Source organism: Amblyomma maculatum, chromosome 1 (assembly GCF_055883805.1).
Source record: "Amblyomma maculatum isolate TAMU_Amacu chromosome 1, ASM5588380v1, whole genome shotgun sequence".
NCBI lineage: Eukaryota > Metazoa > Arthropoda > Arachnida > Ixodida > Ixodidae > Amblyomma > Amblyomma maculatum.
In genome coordinates this window covers 355,167,263-355,180,267 of record NC_139344.1, presented here as the reverse complement: position 1 = coordinate 355,180,267, position 13,005 = coordinate 355,167,263, and the positions used below count along the sequence as shown (strand labels likewise).

The following is a 13,005-nucleotide window of genomic DNA, read 5'->3' as shown; positions in this document are numbered from 1 at the left end:
TTTCTTGGCATCAATCTCGCTAACAACTGCAAGTTTTACGAAACGACTCAATTCATGTGAAGCAACAGTTACAGAACTGGAATAAGACTTTCTTCGGAAAGTAAGCAGTTACTGAAAGCTACATAACCTTCCTTATGTTGGTCATTTATATTTAACGCGTTTTGATTTTCAACTTTTGTGTTGCGTCAGTGCCCACCTATCACGTAAACGTTCTAAATTGGAACATCAGGGGACTAAATTAACAAATAAACTTGACAACCTAAATATGGCACAACTTTTTTATTGCTGTTCAAAGGTGAAAAATGAAGGGGAAAGTCTATGTATTGTTTATACGTCGTTTAAATAACTTCATATTGCAGAAAGTACAAGATATTCGTGATTTTCTGAACACCTGATGAGCTAGCAGAATTTGCAAAAGTAATACATAGATAACTAGGTCTTCAGCGTTGGAACCTACAGATGGCGCTGAACTACTTTTCATTATAGCAGTGGACAACCATGTCCACGTCACTTGCTTGCGTTGCTCACCTTTGCTACGTCACTGTTCGGCCGATTGTTGACGAACAAAAAGATGCGGAACAGGCGATGCGCGCAACTGATTGTATGCTTCATAAGCACTCTGCATGCAGCCAATTTACTAAGCACCTGGCTAAACTACTCCCCAATGCAAAGCCATCAGCTCTTGCTCGTCTTGCACAACCCTGTCTGACTAGATTTTCGCATATTATTTTATATTCTGTGTCATGTGACCTCTTCAATCGTATAAAATGAATAAATGGTGCTGGTAAAATGTACTGATTACCCAGACTGGCGAGGTCAATACCCTGTCGTTGCTCGTAACTGTATCAGTCGGAAGAAGTCTGCCTCCTGGCTTTTTCGGAAGAAGCTGTACGCCGTGAACGAAAATTTCCACGTTCATTTTGCTGGAAGAAGACAGTGGCCGCCTAGTCTAGGAGTAACAAATGCATAGGCTGCTGCCAGTAGCGGTGCGGTTCAGCGGGGCATGGTAGAAAGCGCGATCACGGAAGTTGAGCGCCGTGCATCGCTGCCCCATCTTGGCCTAAGGGAAGTCAGAAAGTCTGGAAATTATTGTTTGCGGATTTATGCTTTGTAACGGCGGACGAAAAAAAAAGGAGCCTTTGCTTTGCTTGGTTGCCAGAAAAATCATGACATCAGGTTACAGTTATCGGCACAAAATTGGCAAACAGATGACATACTGACAGCGTCCAAAAAGAAGTCGAAAGTCAAAGTCTTATTGATCTGAGCACCCAATTATTCTACTTTACGCGAACTCTATATTCAACATCTCTGAATAGCTAAAAAACATGAGTGCCACGAAGTGTGCTCTATGGTGTGCAAGCCGTGTTACCTCAGTGAGGAATTACAGGCATTTTCATATTTTCCCTATTTCAGAAGTGGGCATAATCTACCCAAAAATGCTGAGTTCCAGGGCAGACACGGGAGAGAAGGTTATTAAACTCACGGATGACCTGACTCTAAACTTAGAAAAGAGCACCATTTTTCCAAAGGAGTTTCTCGTGCACACCACCGTCAACGGCATTCCCGCTCGCTACCTGGTACGTGTCTTTGATCAAGAAATTTCCTATAGTACCACAGAGCAAAATTCCCTTTGTTACCAGCTATTTTAATGAGTTACTGAGACAAAGGTATTGATTTTCGCCGTTTCGTGAATTGTTGCCATGGGCTTGTGTTTGTACGAAGAGCTGAAAGAATAAGTCAATTCTGTATACATCAAACTCGGATATATCGAATTATTGCTTATACAGAACTCTCAGAATATCCGCTTGAAAATCTTATGGAAATTATAGGAGTCGTAATCGCGTCTATCGAACTCCCGTTCAGTGGAACATTCAACATATTGGACTGAACGCCGCACCTTTGCAAGGTGCGCTTCTCTAATGACGCCCCGACGATAACTTTTCGCGCGCGAAGCCGAGTCAGTTGAGCAACTTTGGGCACCTCTTGTCAGCGCTGACGCTGTAAAAACGCTTGATGAGATGAATGTTGAGTCCGCTTGAAAGAGACCTTCGGTCTGGCGTGCTTGTTATCAACGCGACACTGCTGTCACGCGGGAAAGCCAGAGTTCAATGCAGCGGTTGTACGGTGAAGCAAGCCTACCTGACCGAAGGATTGCATTGGTTGTGGCGTGGCAGCTACTTCGCTGCTGAAGAGCACGGAGAAATCAAATGCACCCTTTTTTAACTTAGTCATATCGTTTATAGTGTGTCAGTAACAGAAATACACCTCTTATAGTGAGCAGAGGCGTTTCCCAAAGCACCGTTCGCCGCATCTTTGATGGGAACCCCAAACCTCCACGGCGCATGCGCCACGCGGCGCTAGACGCTAGGTGCGAGTAGTGTGAGCTTCGAAGCTCCGGTCTTACTCCACCAAACATTTAGAGCATGCGCTCGGGTCCACGGCACATTGGGCTGCGCTCTATTCGGCGCCTGGTTTGACGTGAAGCGACGATCTGCGCGCGGGTGTGCGTACGTGCACCGCGCGAGGTGAGCGATGGGCTGCCTGTACGCCGGCATGCAGTACGTCACTGCAGGAAGCGTGCCTCTAGCTTGGGTACACTGTACTGACGCTTCTGTGTTGCAGAGCAGCTCATCACTCGGCATGTTTTATATATCGAATTATCAATATGTCGAACTATTTCGCGATCATCTTCAAGTTCGATACATGTGAAATCGACCGCGTCGAGATGCGGCCGATGGTAAAATCGGCGTCGCATAACAGAAACGCAGCTATCACTCCAGCTACAGAAATTTCAGCATCTACTAATTACACTTCTCTATTGAAAGAAAAGAAAAAAGACGTCAATAGAAAATTTAGTACGGTTTGGTTTTATTGCTCGCGTCTAACGACACAAAGCAGCCTAGGCTACGATGAATACCGTGGGGGAGGACTCTGGAAATGTCGACCATCCGGGATGGCAGAGAACCAGCCTAAAAGAGAACCGAGGGCGACTTATAAGAACTCATATCTGGTCTTTCTAGATATGCAAACCTTTACCTGGAAGTAGAAAAACCGATTTTAGGGGCGAAAAATGACTTTAATAATTTCGTGACACGCCAAAACATACTTGTGACGTCCACACAGAATTTCGTCATTCTGAACTAAATTATTTATAGAGTGAATGAATTGCGGGCAGTTAAAGCCTTCGAGATCTGTGGCGAAAAATCGATGTGAACGCATTCAGCTTACAGTTAAAATTGTCGGTGATGGCGACACTCCTACTTTGCTTTTGTTTTTGTATACCCTTTCCAGCTTGAGGGCTATTTATCTGCCCACGAGAGATACACGGACGGGCCGAGGCAGAACATAAGAAAAAACGGGTGTTTATTCCTTACATGGCGTCCGTGGCTGAGGACAGGTGAATTAAGGTAGGCAGCAGAATGCGACGCGCCAGGAAGCAGCAACAAGGACGAAGCAGAATAAACCCGCGAGGCAATAAAATTACGAGGGACTTTAGCGACTAAAATAGTGAAAGACGAAAGCCTGATAAATTTCATCTTGTCTAATGTTCCTGCCACCTGCAATCCCACAATTTAATGCGCGCCAAGGAACGCCACGCGACAGGAGCGATGGCGTACCATTCAAACGCCCACTTTTCGCAGAACTAGTGTGACCGATACTGCGCCTTTCCTCCAGGGGTCTCATCTTGTCTAGCGTTCCTGCCATTTGCAATCCCACACTTGAACGCGCGCCAAGAAACGCCACGCGGCAGGAGCGATGGCGTACCATTCAAACGCCCACTTGTCGCAGAACTAGTGTGACCGATACTGCGCCTTTCCTTCAGAGGTGTCATCTTGTCTAGCGTTCCTGCCATTTGCAATTCCACACTTTAACGCGCGCCAAGGAACGCCACGCGACAGGAGCGATGGCGTACCATTCAAACGCCCACTTGTCGCAGAACTAGTGTGACCGATACTGCGCCTTTCCTCCAGAGGTCTCATCTTGTCTAGCGTTCCTGCCATTTGCAATCCCACACTTTAACGCGCGCCAAGGAACGCCACGCGACAGGAGCGATGGCGTACCATTCAAATTCCCACTTGTCGCAGAATTAGTGACCGATACTGCGCCTTTCCTCCAGAGGTGTCATCTTGTCTAGCGTTCCTGCCATCTGCAATCCCATACTTTAATGCGCGCCAAGGAACGCCACGCGACAGGAGCGATGGCGTACCTGCCAAATGCACACTTGTCGGAGAAAGTGTGACCGATACTGCGCCTTTCCTCCAGAGGTCTCATCATGTCTAGCGTTCCTGCCATCTGCAATCCCACATTTGAACGCGCGCCAAGGAACGCCACGCGACAGCCGCCGCAAAGGCGGGACACACTTTGTCCACGACAGTATGAGCCATTAAAGGCTTTCGCCTTAATAGCACGATCGCTTTTAACGCGGTAGCGTTAAGGAGCTCGTGTCGCAGAAAAGCCGGTGTCGTCGGCGTCCAGTGAGCGATAAATCCCGGCATGCACTTCATAAATAAAAAGCAAGTTCCAAGATGGGCTGGGTGGGAATCGAACCAGGGTCTCCGGAGTGTGAGACGGAGACGCTACCACTCAGCCACGAGTTCTTTTTTTTTCTTTATTGCATGAAAAAACTTCCATAAAAAGGAACAACACTTACTTAAACATGTCCATGTCTAAAGTTACCGGGCTGCTTAATACGATCCCGTCATATCCTCAGCCCGACAATGCACAATCATCAGAACATCAAAAGTCTGGGAGACATACACATGGGTCTAGATACGGCATCCAGTTTGGAGGTTCTTCACGTGCAGCATATACACTTCTCACTAAAGCACACTGCTCCCGAAACACGGATTTCGACGATCTTGGTGGCTCTGCATGCCTGTCGATCATGCGGCTTTTCCAAAGGCTGAACAGTCCCATCAACACAAATAGATCGTAAGGCACGACAGAGTTTTTGTCAGGAGGCAAAAATCTAATTGTATAAGGCGTAATTTCAATGTCCTTTTTAAGAGTTCTTTGTAGTATGTCCCAAAAGAACATAGCATCACGGCACAGAATAAAGCAATGATCAATTGTCTCAGGCACGTTACAGAGACAATTTACCGACCAGGGCACAAACATCTCCTTATTGTGAAGAAATGTCTTGACAGGCAACGTCGCTGTATGTAATTTGAAAAAGAACGTTTTTGCAGCTGCCTGAATGCACATTTGCATAACACGCTTTAGAACAGTGATGTCCAAAAACCCCAGGTAAGGCTGCCGATACAACGGTGTAGGGAACAAAGACTCAGTGAGAGCCTGGGTCATCTGCTTTCTCGAGAGGCTATACAGGTAGTCTACAGAGAAACGCACAGTGAGAAAATTGAAAGTGTCAGCAACCTCCTTAAGGAATCCCCATAAACGCCCCTCACGAGCCTGCCCAGTTGGTGCGAATAAGTAAGGCAAATGTGGACTAAGGCGCCTAATGAGCACAGTTACAAGAAACGGATGGTTCGCCGATTTGAAAAAGAAAAAACGGGAGACAAGTTGATGCACAAACAAGTGAACAAGGCCCACTCCACCAGACTCTAAGGGAAGAAACAAGTTGTCACGCCGCATGGGCTCCCATTGAGAGCGCCACACAAATGTTGCAAATATTCTGTGTATAACTTGTACTTTGCTCCTCGCACAATGCAGGACTTGAAGGACATATGCAAGCTTTGCAAACAAAAATATGTTACAGACCTGTGCTCTAGCAAACACTGAGAGTTCCCTACCCATCCAAGCCTGCGTTTGTCGCCGCATAGGTACGATTTGTGAATCCCAGTAGGCTGCGCTGTTACGAACTTGGTGCAGCGGAACCCCTAGGTACTGAAAAGGACTACAGTCCCAGCATATGCCTCCAAACTGGCTTGGTCTAGTGCCCCAGTGTCCCAACCAAAAACCTTTAGATTTATCTAAATTAAGGGCCGCGCCTGATACATCGCAGAACTGTTCAGTCAAGTGTAAAGCCTCAAGTACACTCTTTTTGTCAGAACAAAAGAGGGCGATATCGTCCGCGTAAGCTAAAATCTTAACTTCACATTGAGCCAGAGAGAAACCACGGATGGCTGCACTGTTAATTATACTGAGACAGAGGGGTTCCAGATATAAGCCAAACAACAGTGGAGACAGTGGACATCCTTGACGAACAGATGATTCCAGTAGTATTGCTTTCGTTAGCTCCTGATTAACAATTAGTCTTGTATACGAGTTCATATAGCACAGCCTTATGCCTTTGAGCAAAACGTCACCAATGTTTGCATTCTCCAAGACCGCGAACAAGAAATTGTGCCGAACTTTATCAAACGCCTTCGCCAGGTCAATTTGAATCAGAGCTACTTGGCCTGTCTCATCTGATACTGTCTCGATTACTGAACGTGCAATATGGATGTGTGTTTGAATACTGCGCCCTCTGATACCACATACCTGATGCGAACCTATCAAGTCCATGATAACCAGCTGCAAACGAGAACAAAGGACCTTGGCAAAAATTTTGTAATCAACATTACAGAGGGAAATTGGACGATATCCTTCAACAGTTTTCAACCGATTAGTATCTTTGCTTTTGGGTATTAATATTGTGTGGCCTGAATAGAAAGTGGGAGGCAGGAAACCCACATCATAAGATGCTTGGAATACTTCCATCAAAACAGGCGTTAGGCAAGACGAAAATGTTTTATAAAATTCGCTAGTAATACCATCTGGGCCAGGAGATTTCTGATCCTGAAGGTCTGAAATGGCTGATTTAATTTCTTCCAAAGTGATGGGTCCCTCTACTACAGCACATTTCTCATCGTCTAGTCGAGGAAAGTTCTCAAGTAAGGAATTATAATCGAAACCCTGATTTGGATCCTTACAACTGCCGAACAGCTTTCGATAATAATCATAGAAAGTAGCAAGAATACTAGGAGCATCACTATATGTGCAATCACCATACTTAATTTCCAATATTTCCTTCGTAAGAGCATTCTCTCTTTCATCACTGAGGGCCCGACGTGAAGGTTGCTCGTCAAGAAACCTTCGAGTCCTAGATCTTATTAGGGCCCCCTTGTATCTTTCCGTCGCAATTTGTTGAAGCTCTGCCTTTACTTTATTAATTTCTTCAACATAGGCACCCGGGCTAACCCTCTCTAGCTCATGTAGCTCAGTTAGAGTGCGCCCAAGCTCACGAAGGTGGTGTCTCTTTAGGAACGCGATTCTTGCAGAGGCTTCAATTGCTAAGTTTTTGGTTTCCTGTTTGAACAAGTCCCATTTTTGAAAAACTGACAGTTCATGGCGTGACCATATGTCTTTCAAACAAGTAGGTACAGCACGCTTAAAGATTTCATCTGAGAGCAGACAGTTATTCATTTTCCACAGTTCCCACCGAGGGTGAAGTATCTGCCGACTGTACCTCCCTACCTGAAGAGACACCATACAATGGTCACTGAAGAAGATGGGCCGCACCCAGTAACCAAACAAATTTGCTAACATGTCTGCAGAAACATAAATTCTGTCAAGGCGGGCATTAGAGGAGAACTGAAAATGAGTGAAATGAATACTGTCGCCTTTTTCCTGCCCCACATCCACAAGGTTATATTCACAAGCCGAATCGTTAAGTAATGCAGCACTAGGGTCATATCTCTTACATAATGCTGATCGGTCCTCATCCCTACAAACACAATTAAAATCTCCCAACAACATAATTTTGCGATCTGTGCACAAATGATTAACTAATGAAAGAAAAAAATGCCTTCTGTCTCGCTGTTTTACAGGGGCGTAAACACAAATAATTCGCCACTGCACACCTGAGATTGTGAGGTCACAGCATATAAGTCGTCCCTCGCCATCTATGCAATAAGACATGGCTGTCATCTCTAGTGTTTTGGCCAGGAATAGCATACACCCTCCGGACAAGCCTCTAGCGTGGCTAACAATAATGTTATATTCCGGCAAAAACGGCTCAAGAGCAGCTTCCGTCTCTTCATCGGAGGACCACTTGGTTTCCTGAATTGCTGCTACAGACACACTCCATTTCTTTAACAGATGTCTTAACTGCTGCTGTCTCCGACGATTACGCATACCCCTGACGTTAAGGGTAGCGACTTGATATGCTGCGACTCTAGCCATTTTTGGTACTAGTCCTTTTAAACATCATCCCCTGGGATGGGGTGGCCCGCCTGCAAATTGGCGGCCTTTCGGGCAGACATCGCCCTCCTCTTTAAAGTCACCCTTCCTGTGGCCTCTACACAGTGTGCCTTCTGGCCAGCACCATCGATACACACCTCATCATCTGCGGGACGCTTCAAAGGCACTGTGTTGTCCATGTCCTCCTCTGAGACACTCAAGGCTTCGGCCCACGAACCTGATTGGAGCACATCGCTCGCTGCCACACTGACAGCCGACAGAGAACCGGACGCACCAGAGATCGGCGCCACAGACGGCTCACTGTTACCCTCCAACGACGAAGGAGAATCAGTGACGAAGGAGGATAGGCGAGCATCCACTGGCAGTATCTTCCCTATTGATTCCACAGGAGGCATATCCAGACGTCCTTCAATGACAGGTGGTTCTTGGGCAGCAAGCGCAGCACTCTGAGTGGCACTCACAGGCGGGCCCGGGTCCGGCGGTTTTGGCTCTGGAGACGCTGGTTCTTGATGGCCAGTCACTGCAGATTCTTCTGAGTTGGTGTGAAGTGCAGAAGGCTTCTGGTCCCCATCAATTTGAGGTTCACGACCTAACTCACCAGTTACATCAACAACCTCTGACACATCCATGATATGTTCGGACGCCACGTCATCTTCTCGTGACCACTGGCCTTGACGCAGTCTATCGGCATAACTTAATACACAGTTCTCCACAGTATGGCCAAAGCGCCGGCACTGGGTGCATCGAGGCGTTCGGCACTGACGCCGTACATGACCTACCCGGCTGCATCGAAGACACAGTGGAGGTTTCCCTGAGATAAGCACTAATGCCTGCACCCCATAAACATTAAGAGTGTGAGGAATTGTACTTGCTGACACTCCGTCCTTGAGCGTGAGGGAGATTTCACGGTTCGCCGTTTCCATGTGCTCCATCCCTGGGCACCGCCACTTTTCACGCTCCACAGATTGAATCGTTCCATAAGGCTCGAAAGCTTCCACAATCCTCCGGTGCTCCATATAGCGTGGAAGCCAGAAGAGCTTAACCTTGACATTCTTTGTATCCGGCTCGAACACCATGCACCGAAGTCCTTTCACAGGGAACTCTGCTTTGTTAATTAGCTTCTGCTTTGAAGAACTACTCTCGCAGGTAACCATCCACACGTGGCTCATTTGGTATTGACCAATGCACAAAATTTCCCGGAGGTCCAAAATCTGTGCAAGTGCGTCTCGAAAGTCAGGTGCTCGGTACGGGCGACCCTTAAGGTCGGCATGCAGGAAAACGGTATTAAAGACAACATTACCGGTGGGCAGGCGTGGAAGGACAACTTTGTACGTTTCGGTAGTGTCCTGAGGAGTCGAAAGACCTCGGCCAACGGCCGATGCGCTGTTTCCAGCAAGCAACATTTTCAGGCTCAGCCGCCCAGAACGCCAGCCACGAGTTCGATGCTTGAAAGCGGTACAAAAGCGCTTCTAGTGAATGCGGTGTTGCCTTAGAAACATGCCGTAGAACGTTATACTGCAGTGTATATCGGTAATTATGAGCATGTTACTTACAGAAGTCGCAGTTACACGAGTAGCGAAGTACGTTTCCGCTACATTTCTTCTACGCTCTGCGCACATGCAGAGCCATCTTGCGGCAAACACAGAAGAACCCCTCCTCGCAATGTGCGGCGCTGTCCCGACACGTGGCGCGCCACTCGCCCCTGACGTTTCGCCGTGCACCCTCACAGGTTGTAGAATCAAGCGTCTTTCCTTTCTTTAGATCACTATCTTCGCTCACCCACTTCTCCCCTTCGGGCCGCGCGGGTACCGGTGCGAGGATGTCCCAATACCCTTGCGTTTAGTAAGTTTTCTCGACGATGTGCAATAACGCTATCGCGTTCCACTCTTGAAGGCGAAGCTTAAGCGTCCTCCAAATTTTATACCCCGCGTGGGGACCGGTTCTCCCGACCTGCGCGGGAGGGTGAAGGGGTATGCGGGGGCCGAGATGGGAAGTCCGGGAAATACGTACGTGATTTCAATGCGCTATATGCGGGCCCCACAAGCTTACCAAAAATGCCCACGGTTACGGCGAAAAGGTCATTTTTGTCGTCAGAGTACCGTAAACGACCGATAAAGACCAACTTTAATTTGTTCTCAGTGGCTACTTAACCCAAGGCACAACCCATCTCCTCAGACCAGTTAGGAGTGCCCATTTGGGTCATCCCTGTCTTGTGGGCCACTTTTAACCATACAGTAGATTAGAATAAATAAGATGCTGGAAAAAGTGATTACTTTTGAAGTGAAAGCTTTATTATGCCAGCCATGTAGCCATGTAGCTTTATTACGCCAACATGTAGCTTATTCGGGCTGTGGCGTTTGGTGCAGGAGCAATGTACAATGCATATTGGAGCATGACTCCAAGCCTGAAAGTCGGTTATTTCGCTCTTCCAGATCAATGGAGCTGAAGCGGAAGCAAACCTTTATCACGACAGCCACAACATGGCTTCGCTGGACGTGTCTGAAGAAGATGGCCTTGAATTAGTAAGACGAAAAATCCTCTTTCATAATATTTCGATGCCCGCGTTCTTCACCCCATTACCAACGGTGCAATACATGGGTTTGCAAGAATAGCTACTTTGAATGAGTGAACAACTTGGTAAGGTAACCACCGAAGTGTCGTTTCAAGAAAGTTCCATGGAATTTTACGTTTTTGGTGAAGACAATTAAAGGAACACGTTAGATAGGAGTACGGCTGCATTTTGAGTAGCAAAGACTTACACATTTATCTGTACGGTAACCTTCGCAATTTGCTCAATTGAAGTGTGGTATGAGTAACTATTAAGCCTTTACTTTATTTCTTTCGTTGTGCACAAAACTAGAAGTTTGCTTGAATATTTCGCCTAGGCAAATGAAGAGCAATGTTTGTTACTGGGCGAGTTGGTTGATTATCATTAAAAAAACACAGCTGGCAGACGATGGACGAGAAGAAGGAGGACACACAACTGCGTTGACTAACACATTTTATTCCGAAAGTTTCAGTGTTATTCGTATTCGCCAAACAAAGTTTCTATTTGATGGGATTACGCCTATAGGCTGCTTGCCACCACATGTGCGCGAAAGAAAAGTCACGAATATTATACATACGAAGCCGCTGTATTCATTTACCAAACAATTACTGCCACAATTTCACATATATCACCACAGCAATGGTGCCGTGTTTCCGTGTAAATTCTGAATCTTCGGGGATATATCGTCCCATGGATACAGCACTCATTCGAATCTAGGCCGATAGTTCTTTTTTTTTTTATGAGATACAAAACTATTATGCCAGCTTAGAATCGAGGATTTATAATTTCTACAAAATTACAGGTCAGTGAAACTGAAAACAATGGCATGAAGGCGGTGTCACCCACAGAACTCTATCAGAGCCTAGCGTTATATTCGCCTACTTCTATTCGTAGAAGACGGAAGTATGGCTCTGACGAGTTGTCGAGTGTCGTTGTCCAAAGTGACCCGTCAACCTTCGGTCTTTATATGAACGACGCATGTAAACCCTCGAGGCAAGGGTGGGAGGCCTCTAACGTTTGCGCTTTACAACTGTTGCATTCTTGTTTTTCTATCGACTTACGTTTGAGGCCAGTTTATTTTTTTTCGTGGCCTTGAACATTTTCCTGGTGTCAGCTTAGAATCGAGGCCGGTCTAGATTCGATGAAATACGCTAGTATGGGATAATGTCCCCGTAGTTTTTTTATATACACTAAAGAATAGATTACTCATTGCTCTTTATAATTTCGCAGAAATTTACTTTCAGACCTGTGATAAAGTCGAATAGCGACGCTTGAGGACCAGTAGAACGCTCTTAGAGGAGAACGCGTGTGTCTTGAGTGGATGCATGGAAGATTACGGGGTTGTACGTTCGTCGAAGAGATAAGGCAAATTACATATTAATGAAGAAACTAACACACTGTAAGGGCATCACATGTGGCAATTATTCTGCGACTTTGATGGTCGTCTCGTTGAGCAGCCAGAGGACCAGCTAGCGGTGATTGGCAAGTGCGTGACTTATGTGGTCTTGTGTTTTCAGCTGGGCATCATTGGACACACGCTGCGAATAAAGCCGGTGCCTGAGATGGAGCGTTCTAGTGACGGCCAAAAGGCCCACATGCTGTACCACGCTGACGAGCCGGAGTTAATCAGGAGGGACTTTGGCAAATACTACGGTAAACAAAAACAACTACTGCTTTTTATCACGCATTCTCCAGCATTGTGAAGAGAACAGGCATAAGTGGCTGTGATAAGTTTAGTTAAACAAAAAGTAATAACAGCAGCAAACACATGTAAATAATTCTTAGGGTTTAAGACACAAAAATATAGCTGCTTACTGCGGCAGCTTTATATACATATATCTGCTTTAGAATGGCATCAGGATGTACTGAAATTGATTTTCTTATACTGCTTATCACAGGTAGTAATCCATTTCTGTTTATTATTACATTTCAAAAACTAAAAGAGGCAACCCTTAGGAGATGTGTCATCTTCACTTGCTGACCCCACTTTCTTATAAAGTAATGCTCGGTCGATGTACGCGCATCCTTTGGCCGATACCTTCAAGTGATGAATTATGTTCGTGCTTTTTGTTTTAAGTGGGCGTTAGCGTTTTCCCTAAGGTGTACTGGCATGCTATTTGAAAAGCAACAAATAATAACATTTGCCTCCTCAGCGTTTGTGAATGCTACCTAGCAAAAATCAATTGCAGCCATCGAAGTGACGAGGGGACCAAACACCCTTCTGTCCAAGACTTTCATGCCCGCGCGATCAGCGACGTTTTAACGCTTCGAATGCGTCTCCACGCAGGGGCAGACAGCTGCACTGACTGCAA

The 13,005-nt window shown here is 46.2% G+C and overlaps 1 protein-coding gene across 1 annotated transcript in view; it reads left to right on the top strand.

The window, feature by feature from the left end:
• The window catches only part of LOC146207860 (venom metalloproteinase antarease-like TtrivMP_A), a 31,667-nt gene that overhangs the window by 2,994 nt on the left and 15,668 nt on the right, over positions 1-13,005 (top strand). Inside the window, exons 2-4 of the mRNA XM_084591089.1 lie at positions 1,414-1,577; positions 10,578-10,667; positions 12,211-12,346. Coding sequence (XP_084447215.1) covers positions 1,414-1,577; positions 10,578-10,667; positions 12,211-12,346 — 390 coding nt within the window. The remainder of the gene's footprint in view (positions 1-1,413; positions 1,578-10,577; positions 10,668-12,210; positions 12,347-13,005) is intronic.